The sequence below is a fragment of the Scardinius erythrophthalmus genome, assembly GCF_964197995.2.
Source record: "Scardinius erythrophthalmus genome assembly, chromosome: 7".
Classification (NCBI taxonomy): domain Eukaryota; kingdom Metazoa; phylum Chordata; class Actinopteri; order Cypriniformes; family Leuciscidae; genus Scardinius; species Scardinius erythrophthalmus.
Genome location: NC_138227.1, coordinates 21,367,334 through 21,390,530, shown reverse-complemented (window position 1 = coordinate 21,390,530; position 23,197 = coordinate 21,367,334). Strand labels below are relative to the sequence as shown.

Sequence of the window (23,197 nt, the reverse complement as noted above, 5' to 3'; positions counted from 1 at the left end):
TGGGCATCGATATTGTTAGTTCTAATTCTAAACAGCCGAAAGAAAATACTGGACACACAACATGTTTGCTTAAAAATGTGAGCATTTGTTATAGGCCTACGGTAAAATCACTCATTAGACAAGGATATGTCAGGCTCGTGGCATACACTCATTAGACAAGGATATGTCAGGCTCGTGGCATACGAGTCACACATTTTTTTCGATGCGGCTTTTGGTAAATTGGCTCACCTCAAGAAAATCTACGGAGCCCCGAAAGGATGGTGATATGAGATGAGAGAAAAAAAATCATATTTCGATGCTTTTGCGTCCTCTAGTAAATGTGTTCCCAGAGAAAACATTTGTATGCTTTTTGGGGGCCTAAAAATGCAAACTTTTGAAAACATATATTAGCCTACGTGTTTAGTAGGTCTATAGCGAGTGCTCTGTAAAGGAAACGTGTAGGCTACGTGTGAAGTTGCTTAGTCTTTAATTGTTTTCGCGGATCGGTGTGAATGGGGATGGTTTTTATGACGTTGTTATCTGTCCCTTTTGTGCTCTGTAAAAATCAACATACAATGTTTATTTTTCTTGTTATATAGCCTATTGGTCTCGCAACAAAACCATGGGAATTTGTTGCTCATGTGCTTGAAAAACGTTATGGGACGCCAAAGTGTAGCATATTTTAATGTGCCAAATATAAAACATTTTGTAGCTTGACATCGAATAGCCCACGTTTTAGTCAGACCTGCACTGCCATCTAATGTTAAAGAGTAGAAATAACAGTTGCTTGACTGTCAAGGACATTTTATGACACCAGCATCATAAGCAAGTAAATCCCCAAGATAGAAATCTTTAGACCTGTTACTGGCAATAAGGAAATTGCCTATTCATCTCTTGTATAGCCTACCTGTGTAAAACAGTTAAATATCTCAATATGGTTTTTGTCCTCGGGGCTTGTTCATTTGACTAAGCTGCCTCTCGTCTCATATCTGAATATATATATATATTTAAATCATGCTAATAGTGGAAGTATGACTGCATATTATGGGACTCCAAGAGTAAACATGCACTCTTGTTCCCTCTGGGAAGCAGCAGATCAGCGGTGAGGCTGTTGCTATAGAAACGCAGGCAGCACAGGTTGACTTCGGCTGTTCGGTGGAAAGGTGTTGAAGGCGCTGACTCGTATGTGAGGAAAGTAGGCTGGCGGATCTGAAGACCGGCGATTAAGAGAGAAATAATAAAGGAATTGATCAGAAGAAGGACATGTCGGAGCGAGTAGCCTCATGTGGGAACCTGTATGACACGAACACCCTTCTGCTTCGGTATTGCAACGGTAAGTTTGGCAGCGACTTGACTGAGCATTCATAATGAATGCGCGAGAGAGCCACACACGAGATGGTTTGTTTTCGTTTCCATTTCAGACGTCTTGTCTTTGATATCAATATGTTTTATATCAACATTCCAGCAATGTAATGTTATTGACATTGTCTTGTCAATGCGTCACTGCCTGCGAGGGCACAACAAAAGAAACTGTCTCAGGGTTATGTGATGAATATCATTTGTTTAAATTACTGACCAGTTTTATATCCTGTATACATGCAAATTTCATTCTCCCTTACATTATTTTCTTATCGCATATTTGCGGTTTGGATCAGTGTCACGGTACAGGGATGAACATCTACCCAGATTCAGGCACTTGAAAGATATTTGAGAATTACAATCCGAGCTATACATATGCAGGGCTGCCAACTCTCACGCATTGAGCGTGAGACTCACGCAATTGACACTTTTCACACGCTCTCACGCCACACATCCATTTTCTCACGCACAGAAAAATTGCGGAGCAAAGGGGTACTTTTAATATTAAACTAATTCTCAGCTCTTAGATTCCGTCAATTTTATTACGAAATTCAGACAAAAATACGTTTGGCGCTTGTAAATGTGACGTGACAGATCGCTGAGCGCCTCGATCAGTTCAAATGCACGTGAACCGATCATCTGTTACTTTTTTATTTAAAGATACAGTACAACTTACCGAAAGTATACATAATATCGACCACTCGTGGATTTTTCAACCACTGAAAGAGGTCAATATATAACAGCAGGAGAACAATTATGTCACATAACGTTACATTTACCTCAGGAAAGCCATTTAATGACCATGTTAATTGAATAGAAAAAATAGCTAGAGAGGAGATTTTGCTGAGCACTATATTACATATTTATTATATTTTTACTTATGCCATTAAATAATTGTTATTATAACAAAAACTGCATTATATTTAATTTGTTATTTTTAACCTTTAATAATACCAGCAGATTAGGCCTTCTATGTTTACAGCATTAGGTGAGATTATTTTTTTAAATAAAATTTAAAATAAACATGTATCCAAATGAGTCAATATTGATTCAAAATCGGAATCAAATCACAAGAATGGAATTGAAATCTTGAAATGTTTGTCAAGCAATAATAAAAACTGTATAGCCTACTACCAGTCATTGTACAATGTAAACATTGTAACATGTTGTCACTAAACTTCATGAAATTCTATTTAGTTACCAAATTTTTTTTGGTAACTAAATAGCAAACCCCCCCCCCCCCCCCCCCCCCCAAAAAAATCTCACTCCAAGCTAAACTCAAAAGTTGGCAGCCCTGCATATGTGTTGTTCAATTTTTTTTTATTCATTTTCTCATCAGCTTTTGATATGCTTGGAGCCTCTCATCCTCAGCAAACCTGATTCAGCTTGCTTCACTTGGGCTTTGTTGTTTGGTTTCAGCTAAGGTTTTAGTGGAAAGAATGTACTAAGTTGCTTATTTATTGTGAGCCATCTAGTGAATAACATTACCCACCTATTAAGATGGATTTACCAGGGTTATCCCTATGATAACAATACCTTGAAGCTTAGCCTAGTTGTAAACATCATGTCTGTTTTCAGCATTATCATGACTATTAAAGATCTAATCATTAACAAACATTAGCCAAAATATTAGTTGTAAACGTCATGTCTGTTTTCAGCATTATCATGACTATTAATACAATAATCTAATCATTAACAAACATTAGCCAAAATATATTTGATCTGCAAAGCGGTGGTTCTCAACTAGTTTTTCTGTAGGACCCATATTTTGAATTATTTAAATTGGTGACCCAGCAGAGCACCAGATTTGATTATTATACTGAATTTTACCATGACAATGCATAGGCAAAATTGACATGCATGACACACGTCTGACAACTTTGCATACTGTGAACAACAGCAGAAATGCGATTTACCCGTATAAAACACTAGGCTAAATATTGCATTAGTATTATCCACTTTACCAACTGATGAATGTGTGTCAAAATACCATAAAGTTTGTTGAACACGTGTCCTTTGACCTCAACGACAAAAGATATTGATAAGATATTTCTCCTGCCTAATAAGGATGATAAGCCTATCAATTCTGCTATCTTAGCTGAATAATTAGGAGGCGGTCCACCCGAGCCTGAGGAGCACCACACACACATCAGCTCACACACACACACACACACACACACACACACACACATCAGCTCACACACACACACACACACACATCAGCTATGTTTAGTTGCAGTTTGTTATTTCCATTTATAATCGTTTCGCCCCGAATAGACCTGCAACTAATTTTGGGGTCGTGGCTTACCAGTTGAGAACCACTTGATATAGGCTAAAATACATTTAGTTGAGAAACAATGATATAAAATACATTTCAAAACCACAGAAAGTTCTATACAGCCGATGCAGATGCAAATATTTCAAAGCAATTTACAGGCAGTAATCGATTTTTGAGAAACGCTGTTGAAAGTGGATCAGACTGAGCGCTAAAACCACTGTAAAAAGAAATATGGACGTAGTGTCCGTGATGTCACCCGTAGGTTTCTAAAGAGCATTTTTGAAGCCCAAAGTGGGCGTAGCAGGTCGTCGCCATCTTGGCAGCGTGTCACTCCCGGATAACCGTAAATGGGCAAAGAGGCGGGATTAGCTGAGGTGAAGTGACGGCTAAAAGACAGCAGCGGCTAGCAGTGACAGCAGCGGCAATCCACCTGTCACTCAAGTGGCCACACCCTTAATTATGCAGAACTTTAAGGCGTAATTTAATTTAAACCAATGAATTATGAAAAAAATTCACCACCCTCACAGTTGTCATGAAGGGCAAAATTAGCTATAGGCTATAGACCAAAACCACTTTTTGTACCAGGCTGTAGGCTAAACATTTTTTTTCTGCTGTAAAGTTGACCATTTTAACATGGAGGGTAACTGGATGGTTGTCGCTTGGCCAAAACACACTTATAGCCAATCAGCAGCAAGGGGCGTATGCACTCATTAAGGGGGAGGTGCCTGTGCCAGTGTGTTTGTGAATTTGGGGGAGGCGCTATCAAATATGGGGTGTGATCCGTTTCGGTTGGGGTGTGTTTGTTTTTGGTGATTTGAAATATCAACAGCTTTTTTCAGAAATCACTTACTGCACCTTTAAGAACAAACACATAAAATGATTGTATTTTATGTACATATTTATCTTTATATATACATTATTTATTGTTATTTTTATTTAATAAAAAAAATTAAGAAATAAAAAAATAAAGCACAAGTAAAATGCTTGAGTAAAATTAAATATTTCAATTTCAGTCAATCACTGAAGGTCTTGTTAGAGAATTCGATATTATCACTATGGCTTCTTCATTCTAACAACCATTGTCCACAGCTTGTTGCTGTTGTCACTTAGAAACGTCTGTTTCATCAGTTCTTGTGGATTACAGGTTCTCTCAAGAATAGGTATCAGTGTACATTGTGGTCATTGTTTGGGTTCTCCAGTAGGTCCATTTCCGCAACAGATGGTTTGGCTGAACGACAGATGGATGGGTAGACAGTATATGTCATGATGAGACTGGGTCAGAGTCTGACCATGTTGTACAGTTGGATGGTTTAGACAGATTTTAAATGTTGTACATGAAGATCTTATGGTCAGACTATGATATTAACAAGTTGAATGCATTTAAAAATCCCTGATGTGAATCGTATTGATTCAAATGATAAGAAAATGAGCATGCGCCCCAGGGATATGAAACAACAAGTCATAAATTGTCAAACTGACATGCACTTCGGTGTGTTATTAATGGAGAGGCTGGTCAGTGCACTTCCTGATAGTGCCTGGCTAACAGGTCTGGAGTCGAGCCAAACCTCTCTCTCTGCCAACAGCACATCCAGCAGTTTTCTACCGCATAGCAGACGGGGAATAGCGTCCTGTTACAAACATCACCCTTCTCCTCTACACACAGCACTGAGGGTGGGGGAGGGGGAGGAAGGAAGGTCCAGGCACGGGATCAGCCATCCAGCAAGCCAAGGGGAAGGTGGGAGAAAGAATCTTTGGCCAGGCAGGCGTTTGGCACCTTTGGGAAACCCCTAGAGAGCTGCAGCGGATCAGGCTGTCTGAGCGGCTGACTGACAGGCGGACATAGCACTGACTGGAATGGCAGGTAGGAGGAGAATACAAGCAGAGCGGGATGATGAATATTTCAGTGCGCTTGGTTACTGAGCATCCGGTTTCCTCCAGACTGCTTTTGTCTTCCAGCATCACTAGCTCCATCCTGCTTTCTTCTCACCTTCCACTTTTGAATCCTATTTTCTTTCACTTTTATTAGTTCAGTTGACATGCTCACCACCTGCTGATGCCACTTTATGGATGGGATCTCCATGTGTTAGCAGGTGCAGGCACTAACAGAGGTTTATACTTAGCATGCAGCTCGTTGCATTGCCTTTGAGATTGAAACAGAGATGGAGCCACTTTTTTATGTGAAATATGAAATTGAGGAGCTACATTTGGAAAAATGTAAATGTGACAGGAATTTTCCTTCTGGTTTTGATTATTGTGTGATTTTTGTGTATAAGTTGGATATTTAAATGCAATACACCCAATCGCCGTCACTTTGAATCAGCATTAGAAACTTGCTCAATTGTCCACTCATGCTTTCAGCTTTTTAATAATTTTTGTTGAGTAAAATTGGGTAAAAATTCTTCAATGTGCCTATGTAATCTCTCTTTTTAATCACAGATGTTTTCATGTTGAAAGTTTTCCAACACTTAAAAATGCCAAAAAAGCTTTTCTTAGAACTACCATCACTTTTTTTTCAATAATCAGCAGGAAATTTTAGTCAATGTATGAAGTGACAGGTGTGCTAGAAAGGTAAACACACGTGTACAAATACTTTGTATCTTTATTTTATGTAATATTTGCATTGTTTTATCATTTCAAATGTTTAGCTAGCTATTTGACATTTACTGAAACAGTGATGTAACACTATATATATAAATGTATATATAAAAAATTCTAAATTAAAATATGACCAACTTTACTAGATTTGCAATGTTGATAACTGTGTCAGTCTGTGAAAAGGGTCCATTGTTTAAAAACGGCTTAAAGCATCAGTTCTCGGAGCCCAATAGGCAGTCTCAGCTAATTTCCAAGTGGAAAGCAGGATGAAAATAATTTCATACATTATTATAAATCAAATTTTATATTATTAATATGTAAACTGAAGTCATATTTATATTAAACAATAACAAAAAAAATCCTTTTTTTTTTTTTTTTTTTTTTTTTTTTTTTTTTTTACAAATCACAAATTCATATATCATATATTGTTAATATATCAACAATCCCAGTTTCTGTTAATACAAATTTGGAAAACAAGCAGTGTTATCATAATTACATCAGAAATACCAGAGGAAATATCTTACTTTATATTGGGGGTCCTATGATTGTATAATGGATTAATGGGAGGCTTGGAATGAGAACCACTCATTTAAAGGGATTCTCTCGTCATTTGCTGTCCAAAACCTGTATGACTTTCTTCTTTGGAGCACAAAAATATCTTCTTTTGTGTCCCACAGAAGAAGGTTTAACAGCTTTGGGCCAATTGTAATGTACAAACTCCAATCAGTACAAATTCTCATGCTATGACTATCTGCTTGTCTCTTTCAGATGACAATGTGTCAGCGGGGAGTGGGATGGAGATGGATGACCGTCTCTCTCACCTGGAGCAGAGGGTGCAGCTGCAGGAGGACGAGATTCATCTGCTGAAGGCGGCGCTGGCGGATGCTTTGAGAAGGCTGGGCTGCTGTGAGGAGATCACACAGACCAGCAGCAAGAAACGTGGACCTACTAAAGGTCAGAGCTTCATCGTGGCCCTCTGCTTATTATCATTACGTGTTTAAAGCCTAGAAAACTGACAATTGGAAGATATTTTTCCATCTAAAGCAACTTAAACTGATAATCTGAGATGTAACCTTTGTGTTAGCATTCAAGGTTCTTAACTGTTATTGGATATTTCGAACAGGGATGTATTGTAATCCATTATACTGGTTACATAAATAGTTTCATGTGGGAGGTGAAGATAATTTGCATGTCATCTCACTGTGTTCCTCTGTTTCTTCCTTCCTGATTTAGTTCGTCAGATACTGCAAGCTCTGCCATCCAAGCCTTTGACAAATGGCTATGTGCAAACAAAACGCTTGAGTGGCTACCCTTCCTCTCCCTCCTCTCCAAAAAAGGAGGTACTGATGTCTATCAAAAGGTGAGAGTTAAAAGCAAGATATATATATCATTTTTATTGCATATTATCTCTACACATTTTGGAAATATTTGCATTTATTCTACACCGAGACATTTGTTGCTCAACAACATCAGTGCAGTCTACTTCTCGACCTCAAGATGGCGGTGTTGAGTAATAAACCATTTGGAACATTTAGCCTAAAAGATCCCTATGTAATTAAGTACCTGAAAACTTTTACAGAAGAGAGCTGTAATGGTTCCTTGTGATTTATTAATAGTTAAATAAAAATTAATCGATATTATAATCGATATTAATCATTTGTATTCATGTGGACTTGAGAAAATGCTTGTTGTCCCACCACAACACCACAAAGAGCCTGCTGTGTTGTTTAATACTTCCATCCAGACTGGCATTTCTTTGATGTCCTTCTTTCCTGTCCTCTGCATTGTGCCTCACTCATTACTCTTATCTCTGTGTGTCAGGAAGAGCATGTCCACAGAACGCCTTTCCACGGTGAAGAAGGAGATGGCCGATTCCCGCAGCAGAACCACCTCATCTGGCAGCTCAACAAGTGGAAAGAGAGACGGGTACCTTTTCATCTAAATAAAGTGCATTGAACTCAATGATTTTTCTGTACACAGAGATGAAAACTCTTTCCTTCCAAGCCTTGAGACTAGTACAAGATGTCAACACAGCTAAGAATAGAGGCTACTTCAGTGTCTAATTAGATGACAAAGCTAGACCTTTGGTCAGCAAGACACCAGAGACAGTAGGGGAAGAGAAGGCATTTTATAAAATAAAATTTTAGACCATGATTTGAGCTGAATCAGATGATTATATTATTGTTGTATTTGTATTGCTGATTTGAAATATGTTATGAAATGTACAGCTTTGCCTATTTAGACCTTTATTTATTTAAATAGAATGGTCTGCAATTGTTAAAGGTTACCATTGTGTGTTCTGGTTCATAGAAACAGAGTTCTAGCCATGTTTTCTTACCGTAATGTTGGTACATAGACAATATACATTTGTGTTCAAAAGTTTGGGGTCAGTAAAGATGCATTAAAATGATCCAAAGTGAAAAGATTACAACAGTAAAAGATTTCTATTCCAAAGATTTGTATTTCAAATAAATTATGTTCTTTTAAACTTTATATTCATCATTTCATCCTGAAAAAAACATGTATCATGGTTTCCACAAAACATTAAGCAGCACAACTGCTTTCAACATTGACAATAATCAAGATTGTTTCCAAATCAGCATATTAGATTGATTTTTGAAGGATCATGTGACACTGAAGACTGTAGTAATGATGCTGAAAATTTAAATTTAATATATTACATTTTAAAATATATTAAAATATATTTCACAATATTACTAAAAATTTTACAGAATTTTTGATCTAATAAAAAAAGCATTTCAAAAACGTTTAAAAGATCTTACAACCCCAAACTTTTGAATGGTAGTGTTAGTGTATACTGTTTTGTTTCTTGTTAAGTGAGATATTTCAACTACTAAGTGTGTTTGTTGTGCACACACCAAGAAGGCTTAGGAACAATTTGATCAAATAGTCATAAATCATTTATGGTGAGTATACACGGAGTTCCAGGAAGGAAGATAAACACTGATGGTCAAGCTAGACATCTAAGTGTTATTGACTAAGATCCTGACTGTCAGAGCTGAATAGCAATCACTGGAAAACTCTCATTAAAATTTCATAAAAAGAAATCCATTAACCAGGTTACCACTTAATATAGTGTTCAATTCAATTAATTTTTTTATTCTTTTATTTTTATAGTGAAAAGGAGGGTAAAAATTACATTTGAATAGAGAACACTTCAAGCTTGTCATCATATGAGTCCATTAAACATTTGTTGCTATCGCAAACTACTACATAATAAGAGCTTCATCCTACTAAAGGATTACGTATCAGTTCCAACAGGTTTCCCACCAAGCTCCTACAGGATGTTTGTACAGCAGATAATCCTACACCTTAGTAGTTTTATATTTATGGCATGATGATTGTTTGTATGGCACATGGCAGCTCTTCGCAGTCACTTGGTTGACACACACCACTAAAACAGTCTCCTGACCACAGAGTGCTTCATGTTACAGCATTAAAGCACTGGGGGGAGTGGTCACCCAGAAAAGGGCTGTCATGCACACTAAGGAAGTGTCCTCCCATTGGTTAGTGAGGTCCATGTTCCTGCAGAGCTTAAGTTAACTCAAACAAGGAACTCAGTCTTTTGCCTGACGCATCTGCAAACTCCAGCTAGCACTTAAACTGAATAACGGGAAAAACAACATGAAGAGGTCGACAAGGTAAAGCTCATGTTCTTGTTAAGCTCTTTCAGGTCTTCAAAAAAAAAACTTTTGGTAGTTATAGGGTGAGCGAGGTTGATAATGGAATTGCTTTTAGCTTCCTGCAACAAAGCAAACATTGGTAGGCAAACAAGAATATTCATAGCATCATGGGTTTTATAGATAAACAAAGCGAATGCACCAAGTTGGTGACGTAACTTCCCAATTGGGAACAAAAAACTATGAGCAAACTTTAAAAACATTGATGGAATCTGACAACCTTTAGCTTATGCATTTTACTTTGCTGTTGCAAGCCTTCAGTTTTTTGTTTTTTTTGTTTGTTTGTTCTTTAGGGCAATTTTGCATCATTTTGTGAGTCATTTAGCAAAAATGCAAATGTTTCCATCTGGTTTTGATTGCTTGTTTCCTGTTATTGTCAGGCTGAATCCTTGTTATCCATTCAACTCCCATTCAAGTAATCTAATACATATAATGCATACATTTTACTAATTGCTTTAGTGCATTGTTAGCTAGCAATTTGAGTTAGATATTGATTGTTACTGCTGCTCAGCTGTATGTATTAAACATGAAACCCACCCACTGCCACACTCACACGCACACAGACACACTCACACGCAAGCACAAACACACACAGACAGCTCTTTGAAGGCAAATTAGAGTGAGTGCCCTACATCAGGAAATAAAATGGTTTGAAGGACATCATGTCCAGAGAACTTCAACAGAAGTTTTTAGTGAATTACTTCCTTTAGAGATTTGATTTATTCTGTAAAGATACTGTGCATGCATGTATCTGTAAAGACACTGTGTGGTGATTTTCATGCATAAAATCCATAAATCGTCACCCGCACTGTGTGGTATGGATGGGTGTGTGCATAGTCAGTGCATTAGTATGAGGTCGTGCACATTAGTGGTGCATACTCACTGTATTATATTGAGTTTGGTTGCTACACAGCCTAGGGTCATTACTGGTAAAATAGATTTTTCCGGGATGTGCTTTTGAGAAAATGTTGCCAGTAGCTGCCATTTTGTGTGCCATCACCTAAAATCAGGTGTGTGGAGCACTGAAATGTTCCATAAATGTCCATAAACAACATAAATTGCTGAAAATCAACAGCATGCTTGCTGAGAATTTTTTTTTTTTTAACACACCCTATGTGGATCCAAATGATATGAACTATTCATCACATTCCTCACATATTTTCCTAAAAAAATTTTTTTTAAAAGGCTGCAAATGCACAATAATTATATATAATTATTGTGCATTTGAACAATGTTTCCATTTTTATATATATATATATATAACACACCACACTGGCTAATAGAAATATTGTTTTATTTTAGCCTGCACACCACTCTAAACCGGTGTTATTAGAGATTGGCTTGCTTTGGTGTGGCCTGCTTTGGTTCAGTCTTTGCTTTAATGAAGTGTTTGGATGGTTTCTGCATGCCTGGACACAAACAGATTATTGTGGGAGCATTTCTTTTCGACGGCACCCACGATCCTTCTGTCTTCCCTTTACATAACATTTAATTTTGTAAACCGTTTGCTGTCCATTCTGAGGATTCCTGAGTTCCGCAAAGGTATTGCAGCAAATAATGCTGGATTGATGGGTCTAATTTATTACTTTCAGCTGTCTAAGACAGGCTGTCACTCATGACAGTCTTGCATCAGCACAGAGGAAGTGGAAATCTGTGTGGTTTGGAAAAGCAGCTACAAAATGCACACACAGACACAAATTGAACATTTAATCTTATATATATATATATATATATATATATATATATATATATATATATATATATATATATATATATATATATATATATATATATATATCAAGGTCTCGACATTTAGAACAATTTTGTCCATGTTCGTTTTCAAAGCAAAATCACCACCCCACCAAATGTGTTTAGTCATGTAAACAAGCTCTGAAATTTCCTGTATTTAGTTGAAAGCAATTTTGGGTGCCCCTCTCCTCCTGTCACTTTAGCTTAGTGTTTTCTCCATTGCACAGATCTATGAGAGGCCACATGAAAGCTGGGTCAGTATTAATGGATGAGCTCAATGAATTAGTCATCCTCCTACAAAACACAAGTCAAAGACAGCAAACAAAACTTTTCAGAAATGACTTTAGAAAGTTTTTGTTTAACTTATGGTGCTGTTTTTGTCTGGCTTGTTGTCTGTGAAGGTATGAATGAATGACTGACCTCTTTCTCTTTTGGTCTTTCAGCAAAACCAAAGAGTGCACCTTCAATGCTGGTAAGTTTTCATCTATTTTGAAGTCATTTGATGAATATCACCCAATTAAAACAAAAGACCTTTTTATATTGAGCGAGAAATCAATAGCTGTTTGGTATTGCCTTTAGTGCTTTATGTGTCAACTGTTAACTGAAATAAAGGTGAAATAAAATATAAATATATGATGAAAAACTTGTATTAGAAAATAAATTAAAAATGCTGTATGATTAAGTTTAAGCTTAGGTACTCATAATTACTAAAACTGATATAAAAATAAATTGAAGCTACATAGAAATATAGAAAAGAATAAAACAACAAAAGTGTATAGTAAAATTATAAAAACTAAAACTAAAATAAAAAGTATAAAAATAAAACCTAATATATTATTAAATACTATATAAATAATACTAAAATAACACTGCTACATATAAACTGTGGGAGTGAGTAGGCCTATACAACAAACTTTTTATTCCATTACAGTGTTTCCTTTTCCAGTGGAGGAAAAATAATGTTTTTTTGTTTGTTTTTTTCATATATAAATGCATGTAATATTTGTTTAGCTATGTTTAACTAGGAGTGCAGGGAGAGACTGAGCCCTGTGTTATGGGAAATTATGTATTAGCCTGACTTGATCCCATTATCGTGTGCATTACAGATAAAAACTATTACGGATCAACGTAATGCTTTCAGCCAGTCTCATTCTGTAATGGGCAAGTTGGTTTCTAAGTGAACATAGTTCTGTCAGTATAGGGCCAGGATAATTTGACAAATCATCCTTAACAAACCTTGTTTACTGCTTGTTTCTGTTTGGCAGCTAACATTTCTGTCCTTCTTGAACAGATGATGGTTACGTTAGGATGTTCATACGTGGACGTCCAATCACCATGCATATTCCAGACCAGCGGAAGGAAGCCTACAACCTTGACCACAAGGTGGCGCTGCCAGAGCGCAAGCTAAAACTTCAGTGGGTGTATCCTTTTGATTTAGCTGAAAACTATTTTATAATGTAACTAAAGTGAATTGTGCAGATATTCTAATGAATAATGATGTATTTTGATAGGTCATTGTGAAGTTATGTATATTTTATTCTTATTATTTTTCAATAATTTAATTAATGGCTATCAACTTTTCAAGTACAATTAATAATTAAAGTGCATCAGTGATTTTCAATTAAATTTCAGCTCATTTCTTAAATAGTTTGAAATGAAATGAAAATTTACAAAATGTATATAAGTGAGTACATCATGAATTCATTTTCCAAACCATGTTTTTGTCTTATCCTGAATCACTACAGTACACCTATAATAAGTGTTTTTAGACTGGTTCTTGTCGTACCACTGCCGAGAAGCCCAGTACCTGCGTGACTCGTCATAGACATAAGACGCATGCACTTCTGTTTATTAACCGCTAGAGCGCCAAAAGTTACCGTCTGCAGCTTTAAAAGTACGTATCAGTGAAAAAGCTTTTTATTTCTTAACACACTTCATTAGTTATGGCTATAGGGGAAGAGACTGCCGTTCCAACCTCTACCTGTTGCCGACGGGGGAGATTGTGTACTTCAATGCTTCGGTAGTGGTGCTATACAACGTAGAAGAGCAGCAACAAAGACACTATCTAGGCCATAATGATGATGTCAAGTGGTAAGTTAAATATATATTTATTTTATGGTTTCTACATTCTTTTGCTCATTTACTCTACAGTTGAAGAAGATTAACAGCACTGGTGGAACTACTACGGGAGAGAAATCAGTCTAGTGTTGATGTCATACAGAGAAAAAAGCATCCTGCAATAATCCTGCAGATTATTCTCAAACTAGGTCATTGTTCAAAGGTCCAAAAGATGTTATCATTGTGCTTATCAGCCTCGTGAACAAATATATTGTACCACTGTATCGCCATCATTCAACAAAAAGAGCCAATGTACTCAGGAAGTGTTGCTAGTTTCTGAGCAAATTTGCATTTTTAGTTCCAGATCTTGCTTGGCTTAACAGACTCTTATCTTCAAGATAAGCGAATCCAGCAGTATATTCAAATATACCTGCAATCAAACTAGATCTCTTCTGCCTTGTAGTGTTTTTATGCTGTTTGGCTGCCAACTGTAAAAAAAAAAAAAAAAAAAAAAACCGTTGTAACTGAGCGACAACATGCTGTCTCTTGTCAAAAATGTTGTTATTTAACATTTGTCGCTAATTAAAATAACACTGGAATGCTTTCTCTGTGACTGTCAAAATCCCTGCTTGCAAAACTGTTGCAACCTGTTTACTGGTTTTTCTGGGATCAGACTGCATTCATTTACTGTTCCCGAGAGAGAGAGAGAGAGAGAGAGAGAGATGGGAAATCTTTTCTGACAAGCACTGATCCTGACAATGTTCTCTTTGCAGTTTGGCCATCCATCCAGACATGGTCACTATAGCAACAGGACAAGTTGCCGGAACATCCAAAGATGGCAAAGTTAGTTCACATTTACAATTGTGTAGCAGCATAAAGATTTGTTAATCCTTCAGTTTAATCCTGCCTTCTGTGTGCTCAGGAACAAAACTACTGTGCTCAAACCAGTTTACATCAGTGTTTTAGCAATTTGCAAAGTATATTAGCATTGTATATTAACCTTAAAGTAATATACTTTTATTCAGCAAGGATGCATTAAATTGATCAAAAGTAACAGAAAAGACATTTATAATGTTACAAAAGATTTCTCTTTCAAATAAATGCTTGGTATCCATCACAGGAAAAAAATAACATTTTAAATTATATTTAAATAGAAAACGGTTATTTCACGTTGTAAGATTATTTCACAAATTACTGTCGTTACTGTATTTTTGATCAAATGAATTCAAAACATTTTTAAAACTATGAACTATTCCTTTAATCTGATTTAAAGATGCTCCATTCATATGCATATAATAAGTGAATCTTTGTTTCCCTATCAGCTTTTGCAGCCTCATGTCCGTGTCTGGGACTCGGTCAGTTTGAACACTCTTCATGTGATCGGAGCAGGTGTGCTCGACCGAGCCGCCACCTGTGTTGCCTTCTCAAAGTCGGTAAGCCAACTTCCTTTTTTAAGTTCTTGATAAAACAATCTGTGTGCTTTGATGCCATATGATCAATGAGAAAAGTGCACAATGGGTATAGGCAATGAATATTTGAACAGTGATGAATGGCTGAATGAACAATGGTATTTACATGGATATAATACCTCTTCTCTTCACAGAATGGTGGTGCTCATTTGTGTGTGGTTGACGATGCAAATGATCACATTTTGTCTGTTTGGGACTGGCAGAAAGAAAAGCAGCTGGCGGAGGTTAAGGTGAGGTGGCATCCTGTATTAAAGCAGCGATACTAGACCTGCTGTGCTATTTCCTTGCATAGTGTGTCTTGTGTGATTATGTCTTTTAATAACAGAAACCTGAGTGTTCACAGACCAGGTGGTTTAAAGCCCTGACCGCACATGTACGCCACCATGACGTCTTTTTGACATGTGCATTTTCATCTGGAAGATGTCATGTTTGTCCTCTTAATCTTGTAATGTAATGACTTGTGCGGCCTATGATTTTACTTTCCTTACATCAACAATCCGTCTTTATATTTTTAACCCCTTCCCACCCACTTTCCACAGTTAAATAACTTTGTGATGTATCAAATCAAGTTTTTTTTTTTCTTGGAATATCCTGTTTCAAGCTGTTTCAGGTAGATTTGAATGTATTTAAATGTTTAAAATGCTAAAATTATCACGTTTGCTCAAAAATTTAACATATTGTAATAGTGTGCAATGGTCACTGATGTCCTGTGAAATAGAATGCATCTTGATTTGTGTCAAATATCCACTCACAATTTTGCAGTGTTCCAATGACTCAGTGCTGGGCGCTGTCTTCCACCCCATGGAGGCCAACCTTATTGTCACCTGCGGGAAGTCTCACATCAACTTTTGGACAATGGAAGGGAGTACTCTTACAAAACGCCAGGGACTGTTTGAGGTTTTGTTGCATTTACTTTTCAGTATTACTAATAGAGAAATATCCGCATTAAGTGATATCTTTGAGTTTATTGCCTGCATGTGAAATTTTATTTTGCATTCAAAATCCCCATTGCACAGAAATCGAGGAACATTTATGATAATTTTATTTAATGTATTCATATTTTTGGTATACTTTCAGAAACATGAAAAACCCAAGTATGTTCTCTGCATCGCTTTTGCTGAGAATGGAGATGCAATCACTGGAGATTCTAGTGGAAACATCTACATCTGGGCTAAAGGTCAGCAAATAATTATGCCATTATTTGCTCTGCCAAAATAATTGTCCAAATGCCACATTTTTAAGTAATAAATTGTATTTAATCCATCTATTTATGTAACGGCAGTTAGAAAAACAGCACCTTCATCTGTGTGACTGTTATTAGTGGAGATATTCGCTCAGTGCAGCCTATGATTTGATGATGAACTCTGATTTAAAGGGGGGAACAAGATCAGCCAGGTGGTTTCAGGAGCCCATGAGGGTGGGATCTTCTCTCTGTGTGTGCTGAAGGATGGAACGCTGGTGTCAGGAGGAGGGAAAGACCGCAGGGTGCTGCAGTGGGACCATGACTACCGCAAAAAGAGCGAGATTGAGGTGAAGTTGTTGTCATGTTCTAATTAAAATTTTACTGACTTTCATAATGAAATGCAGAGATGGATACGTATTTTTAATGATCACCATATACCCTAAAAAAGACTTTTATTGTTATGATGTTATCGTATTCCTAGTACTGAAATGTAATCCAGGCATTTTATTTATTAGATTCATCTATTTCAGCACTGAGTTAACTCAATTTAGAACAATTCGCACAAATCATGTTTTAGCTGAGATGTACAGATTACAGGTTCCTTAACATAGTTTCTCTGTAATCAGGTTCCTGAGGCTTTCGGCCCCGTCCGCACTCTAGCTGAAGGAAAACAGGACGAGCTGTTTGTGGGAACAACCCGAAACGCTGTTCTACGGGGCTCTTTTTCTGGTTCCCTCACTCCTATTGTTCAGGTATTGGTTGTCAGATTATATTACCTTGTGTTTAGATGCCTTTTGGCCTTATATCTTTGCCAAAAGTCAACAAGATAATTTTTCCTCAGTCTCATGTAGCCAGACCTCAGATTATAAACAGCATATGCCATGGACAGGGCCGTCCCAAGCATTTTGTGATTCGTCGCGGTTCGCCGAGGCACCCTAAAGCGCGGGCGCGGTACAGTCGCATCGATTACACCTCCCTAAGGACGGTCCTGGCCCTGGACCATATTGTTGTTTATACTGGCCAAAAAAGCACACTTTGTACAGGAAGAGACCAGATGTAAAGCAACAAACTACAGCTATGTGTGTTTACATGCCTGATGGGTATTTATCTGAAATGGATGGTACCAATTATCAATTCTACCTGCCCAAAAGTAATAAGCACAGGGCATTGTTGCCATTCTTACCCTGGTCTCTATGTTTTCCATCTGTGAAAGGGTCACACTGATGAGTTGTGGGGCTTGGATGTGCATCCCAGTACTGAGCAGTTTGTGACATGTGGTCAAGACAAGCAAGTCTATCTCTGGGACACATCTTCTCATCTGCCTCTATGGAGCAAGACCATTGAGGTTTGTATGAAACCGTTTTACTTTCACATTCCAGTGATATGTAATCATAATAAAAAATAATCTCATCTGCTTTGCATGTTTTAGTTTGTATACTGTATGTTCAATTTGAGGACAAATTGTTAGAATATGCTGTTATGCATATTGATTTTAGATTTGTATAGTTTAATATTAATACATTAAAATATTGCAAATTAAATTATATTATAATACTACGTATAATATAAAATGTAATATTTTATTTTTACATTGTATAAAATATATATTTTTGATATTTATTTTGTTTAATATATATATATTATAATATTTAAAAAACAATATAATAAATCAAAATATAAAATATAATTTTATTTGTTTACATTATATAAAATATATTTTTTTTTAATACATATTACAATATTAAAAAACAATATAGTAAATCATAATATAAAATGTAATTTTATTTGTTTACATTATGTAAAATATATTTGTATGTATTTATTTTATGTATTTACTGAGATATATATATATATATGTATGTGTATGTATGTGTGTGTGTATGGGTTTTTTACATAGTATAAAAATATGTAAAATATTTATGTATTTTTATTGATTGATTTATTTTTATTTTAGGACCCTGGGCGTACCATTGGATTTCATCCCAAGGGCCCTGTGCTTGCTGTGGGCACCATGACAGGAAGGTATGGTTGCATATGGGAACTTTAAAATGATTTTTGACTTACTTTACATGTCAATCAGCTGATTTTCAACAACAAAAAAAGCAGAAATATTTAACAGGTCTGTTTTCAAAATAGGATGTTTTTTTCCCTCAACTGTACATTTAATAAAAAATATTTGTAATTCTGACTTATTTGATGCATCAGTATTCAAACCTGTATTTTTTTTTTCTTCTTCTCTTTTTTCCCCCATCTTACAGGTGGTTAGTGCTGGACACTGACACCCGTGATCTCGTCTCTATGCATACAGACGGCAATGAAATCATCTCCGTTGTTAAATATTCTCCAGGTGTGATCTTTTGTGCTTTTAGCCATTAGTCACAACTATTCCTCATTCACTGTTTCTTGGCTCTTAAACCTATTTTCACTCTAGCGAAATACATGCATATATATGAAACACAGTCATGCTCACAGTTTAGCTACATAAAACTTGCAGAATCTGCGAAATGTTAATTTGAACAAAATAAGAGGGAGTATACATATGTTATTTTTTATTTAGTACTGTCCTGAATAGATATTTTTTATAAAAGATGTTTAGATATAGTCCACAAGACCAAAAAAAGCTGAATGACCTCGTTCAAATGTTTACATACCCTTGATTCTTAATACTGTGTGTCGTTACCTGGGTGATCATGGCTTTTAAGAACTATCTTTTCACACTGAGGACAATTGAAGGGACTCAAACACAACTATTGAAAAAGTTCAAACATTCACTGATGCTCCAGAAAGAGACATGATGCATTAAGAGCCAGGGGGTGAAAAATATATTTAAACAAAATAAGAAAAATGTGGACATCTTCATCCTGTTAAAAAGTTTTCACCCCCGGCTCTTAATGCATTGTGTTTCCTTATGGAGCATCAGTAAATGTTTGCATCATAAAGTCACTGCTGGAAAGGTTTCAAATATGCAAAAGATGCTGGAAACCTGAGGATTTTGCAGGACCTGAAGGAGTTTTCTGAAGAACATTGGGCAATTTAACTGCTCAGGACAAACAAGGGACTTAAGAACAACCATCACAAAACAAAACAAAACAGTTGCATTTCCTATTACTGTCAATGTTTAATATTGTATTTGTGGAAACGGTCATACTTTTTTTCAGGATTCTTTAATAAATAGAAAGTTCAAAGGAACTGCATTTATTTGACATTAAAAATGTCTTAACTGTCACCTTTGAAATAAAAAGAATACATTTTTCAAAATCACCTCTGACATCCTCTATCTCACAGATGGGGCGTACCTGGCCGTGGGTTCCCATGACAACTTTGTTTACATCTACTCCGTTACTGAGAATGGCAGGAAATACAGCCGTGTTGGCAAATGCACTGTGAGTTTAACAGAGAAATGACTTCAGCATCTCTTCAAAAATCTCTCTATTTCAATGGTAATCAATTAGGGACCATTAGCACTCATTTAATACCATGTCTTGCATCCGTAGGGACACTCCAGCTTTGTCACTCATCTCGACTGGTCCACCGACAGCCAGTTTATTGTAACCAACTCAGGCGACTATGAGATCTTATACTGTGAGTTGTTTTCTCAGCTAACAGCTTTGTCAGTGAATGGAGCTCAGATGTCATTGTTTTAATGGCTGGTGTCATGTTTCCTGTTGAAAAGGGGAAGCATCCAGTGGGAAGCATGTAACTAGTGCAGATGCAGTGCGTAATCTAGAGTGGGCCACCTCCACCTGTGTGCTGGGTTTCAGTGTGTTTGGTGAGTCACTCCGTACACATAAAAGAAAAGAAAAAAACATCAGCTTCCATTTAATTATTTTCCTGGAAATGGCTGTGAAATAATAGTTTTGGAATATTGTATGTCACATTAACACTTTTTCCTCTTCTCGTCCTTTTCCTTTTTATTTTATGATATTTTGTTGCTTTGTTTTATTTTAAGGGATCTGGCCAGAGGGTGCTGATGGCACAGACATTAATGCTGTATGCAGATCACATGACAATAACCTCCTTGCCTCAGCTGATGATTTTGGCAAAGTGCACTTGTTCTCTAACCCCTGTTCCCAGCCAAGGGTGAGTTTTTCTTTTTTTGCGAAATTTGTCACTCAGTCAAATAGGGGTGTAACGATACCCTCATCATGTCACGATTCGATACATATCACGATACTGAACTCATGATACTATATTGTTGCGATACTCCAAGACATATGATGAAAGGTTAACCAAAAATGTACTGTTGATTAAAATGCCTAATTTGGTTTTACATTGTTGTGGGTGTAAATGAATAGGGTTGGACTTTGTGCTGATGCACAGGACCATGGTGACACCAGAATAAAAATATTGATAATTCTGAAGCTGAAAATACAGAATTATTTTAGACGAAAATGCTTGTCACTCACTAGATATATTTAAAATAATGTTTACATCAGACATTTGGCATTATCAGGACCCACAAATATTCCCCCATTGCATTATTATTCGTTATATTCAACATTATATATAATAGTTTAATGTAGTACTGACACTAAAACTCTGAAAACTTTTTTCTTTTCTTTTTTCAAACAGTAATTTTTATTTTGGGTGAACTATCCATGATACATATTGTTACATTTTTGTATTGTGATATATTGTGACACGACATATTGTTACACCCCTACAATCAAATCATACTCCTGTAAAACCTTTTTTCCCTTCTTCCGCAGGCTCCCAGCCATGTCTATGGTGGGCATAGCAGCCATGTGACCAACGTTGCCTTTCTCCATGATGACAGTCATCTTATTTCTACTGGTGGGAAAGACACCAGCATTCTTCAATGGGTGCTCGCTTAGTCACATCTGAGCCGTCCTGCTGCAACCTCACTGTAGACTCCTGCCCACTAGAGGGCAGCACTGCTGTGCCTAATTCCCTTTCCTGCTGTCCTGTTTGCCTGTACTGTTTAATATTTTATTAGGTTTTCCATTAAGTGCTGGTACAGAGTCAGTTTTCTCTCTTGTCGGGGTGTAATTACCATGATTGTTTGAGGGGTTGAGGCTGAGCTTAAATTGGTGATAATTGGCTAACTCTAAAGTCAATTGTACGCTTTGCTGAATCACCACTAGAAGGAGCTCTGGTGCAGAAGAAGCATGTTGTCTACTGTTGACACTATTTAAGCCTATTTAAAGAGTTTTAGCTGCGTTTATTTGTGTTGCTGAAGCCTATAGAAATATATAATGCTGTCACTTAGTGGAGGTTGTATTTTAATATTGGAAATACATAATAATGCTGTGGCACTTGGCTTTTGATGCATATCTAGGGGAGAACTTAAGCTGTGCTTTGCCTTTTATTTGTTAATAAAGTTTGTCATATAGCAATGAATTTACTCCTAAAATGTGTCTTAAAAAATTATATATCAAGCTGTAGTAGTTTCTATTATATATACCATAATAACTGCTATGACCTATTAACAAAATGACGAGTAAAGCTCTGTTGCTGTTTCTTTAGTCATGGCTTTGCTTTTCTATCTCCTAGTTGAGGCTTATTTAGGAATATGTTCTGTATTTACAGCCAACATTTACACGGAGACTGTCAGAAAGGTCATCAGTTAAAACTTTACAACATAAACAGCCACCTGCACCATCTACAATTTCAAGTGTTGACATCCAGGCCAGAACATAACTTATGCAATTTGTGTATCTGGCCATATTTTGGGAAAATAATAGTTATTTGGTGTTAATTAAAGTATTTCATACTTTTTCCTCACGCAAAGTCTTATTCAGTATGTGTGTGGGTACATGAATAGACTGTCCTAATAATTCCTTGAAGCATGAATTGCTTGCTTCAGTGACAAATGATGAAATTGCAGAACATCTGCCCTTTCATTACTTCCTTCCTTCTCTCTAATCATACTGTAAGTGTGTTTGGAATTGAATGGGGAAAGTGTTTTAGCAATATTCGTTACACCCATCCACCCTTTTCAACGTTGTTATAGCTGAGCACATAACTGAGGCAGAGTGAGTTCTGGCATTAGTTTACACTGTGAAAATGCCTCTGTCTTTCAATCAAAGATTTCATCTGACGATTAATAATTAATTGAGCACTGCAGCAATCAAATTATCTGATGTCCGCTGTGCTCAAGCTGGCATATCTTCATCTCGACATACTTCACAGTCAGTGCCCTAGAATAAACAAAATATATTCCTAACATTAACAGCAAACAACATTCAAAGAGGAAGTGCAAATCTTGGATAATTGGTTGCTCAGCAACGACACAGTAGATATTGGCTTTTAAAACGCTTGTGTGTGGGAGCTCTAATCTACAGCTCTCCAGCTCCTGAATGGAGGGGGAAATAATATCTGCTTCTTAGTGGAATGAAAAGCTGTTCTCTCTTCTTTTTAGACAAACACTTCTTGAGAAGAATTAGCCGGATGGAGCTTGCTCTACTGCTGTGATGAGCAGCTACGTCAAGTGTTTTCAGCCCAAGATTAAAGCCAATGGAAGCTCAAAATAGACCTGCTTAAGTCATGAAAAATGGAGGCATCTAAATGTGTTGCGCCTAGTTCTATCCCCTTTTGCCCTTTATATTGCTAGGAATTAATTTTTTCCCAAGATGTCAAACGTTAATCAGTAAAATCAAAACTGGATTGTTTTTATTAGGATACTAACGGCTCTAGAACAGTGGTTCCCAAACTTTTTAACCTTAAGTAGGCCTACCTTCACAAATCCCATCAGTAATGCTCAAGTAGAAACTCCTTCATCGAAATTAAACCAAATAATCAATGTTGTGGGTAAAAAAGACTGGGCAAAATAGACATTCTAAATTTCAAAAAAAAAAAAAAATTA

The 23,197-nt window shown here is 36.6% G+C and overlaps 1 protein-coding gene across 2 annotated transcripts; it reads left to right on the top strand.

The window, feature by feature from the left end:
- Positions 1-116: 116 nt before the first annotated feature.
- On the top strand, positions 117-22,117 carry eml2 (EMAP like 2). Of its 2 annotated transcripts, XM_081371526.1 has the most exons (23): positions 117-214; positions 1,072-1,312; positions 6,980-7,165; positions 7,445-7,571; positions 8,033-8,137; positions 12,105-12,133; positions 12,953-13,082; positions 13,603-13,752; positions 14,493-14,562; positions 15,042-15,152; positions 15,323-15,418; positions 15,951-16,085; positions 16,266-16,365; positions 16,564-16,718; positions 16,998-17,123; positions 17,585-17,716; positions 18,326-18,393; positions 18,630-18,718; positions 19,657-19,754; positions 19,866-19,953; positions 20,045-20,140; positions 20,321-20,451; positions 21,081-22,117. In XM_081371526.1, the coding sequence occupies exons 2-23, from the start codon at positions 1,243-1,245 to the stop codon at positions 21,204-21,206; spliced, it is 2,418 nt and encodes an 805-aa protein (XP_081227652.1). In that variant the 5' UTR covers positions 117-214; positions 1,072-1,242; the 3' UTR covers positions 21,207-22,117. The 2 variants fall into 2 exon arrangements, with proteins under 2 accessions (XP_081227652.1, XP_081227651.1); XM_081371525.1 differs by lacking the exons at positions 117-214; positions 1,072-1,312; positions 6,980-7,165; positions 7,445-7,571; positions 8,033-8,137 and adding an exon at positions 9,612-9,873.
- Positions 22,118-23,197: the final 1,080 nt, after the last annotated feature.

What these genes read in the sequence shown, in the direction of transcription:
- eml2 (XM_081371526.1), top strand. Translation starts at nt 1,243, where the DNA reads ATGTCGGAGCGAGTAGCCTCATGTGGGAACCTGTATGACACGAACACC. An exon ending in TCTGCTTCGGTATTGCAACG is followed by an intron (nt 1,313 to 6,979) that starts GTAAGTTTGGCA and finishes TGTCTCTTTCAG; the next exon opens with ATGACAATGTGTCAGCGGGG. An exon ending in ACAAGTGGAAAGAGAGACGG is followed by an intron (nt 8,138 to 12,104) that starts GTACCTTTTCAT and finishes TTGGTCTTTCAG; the next exon opens with CAAAACCAAAGAGTGCACCT.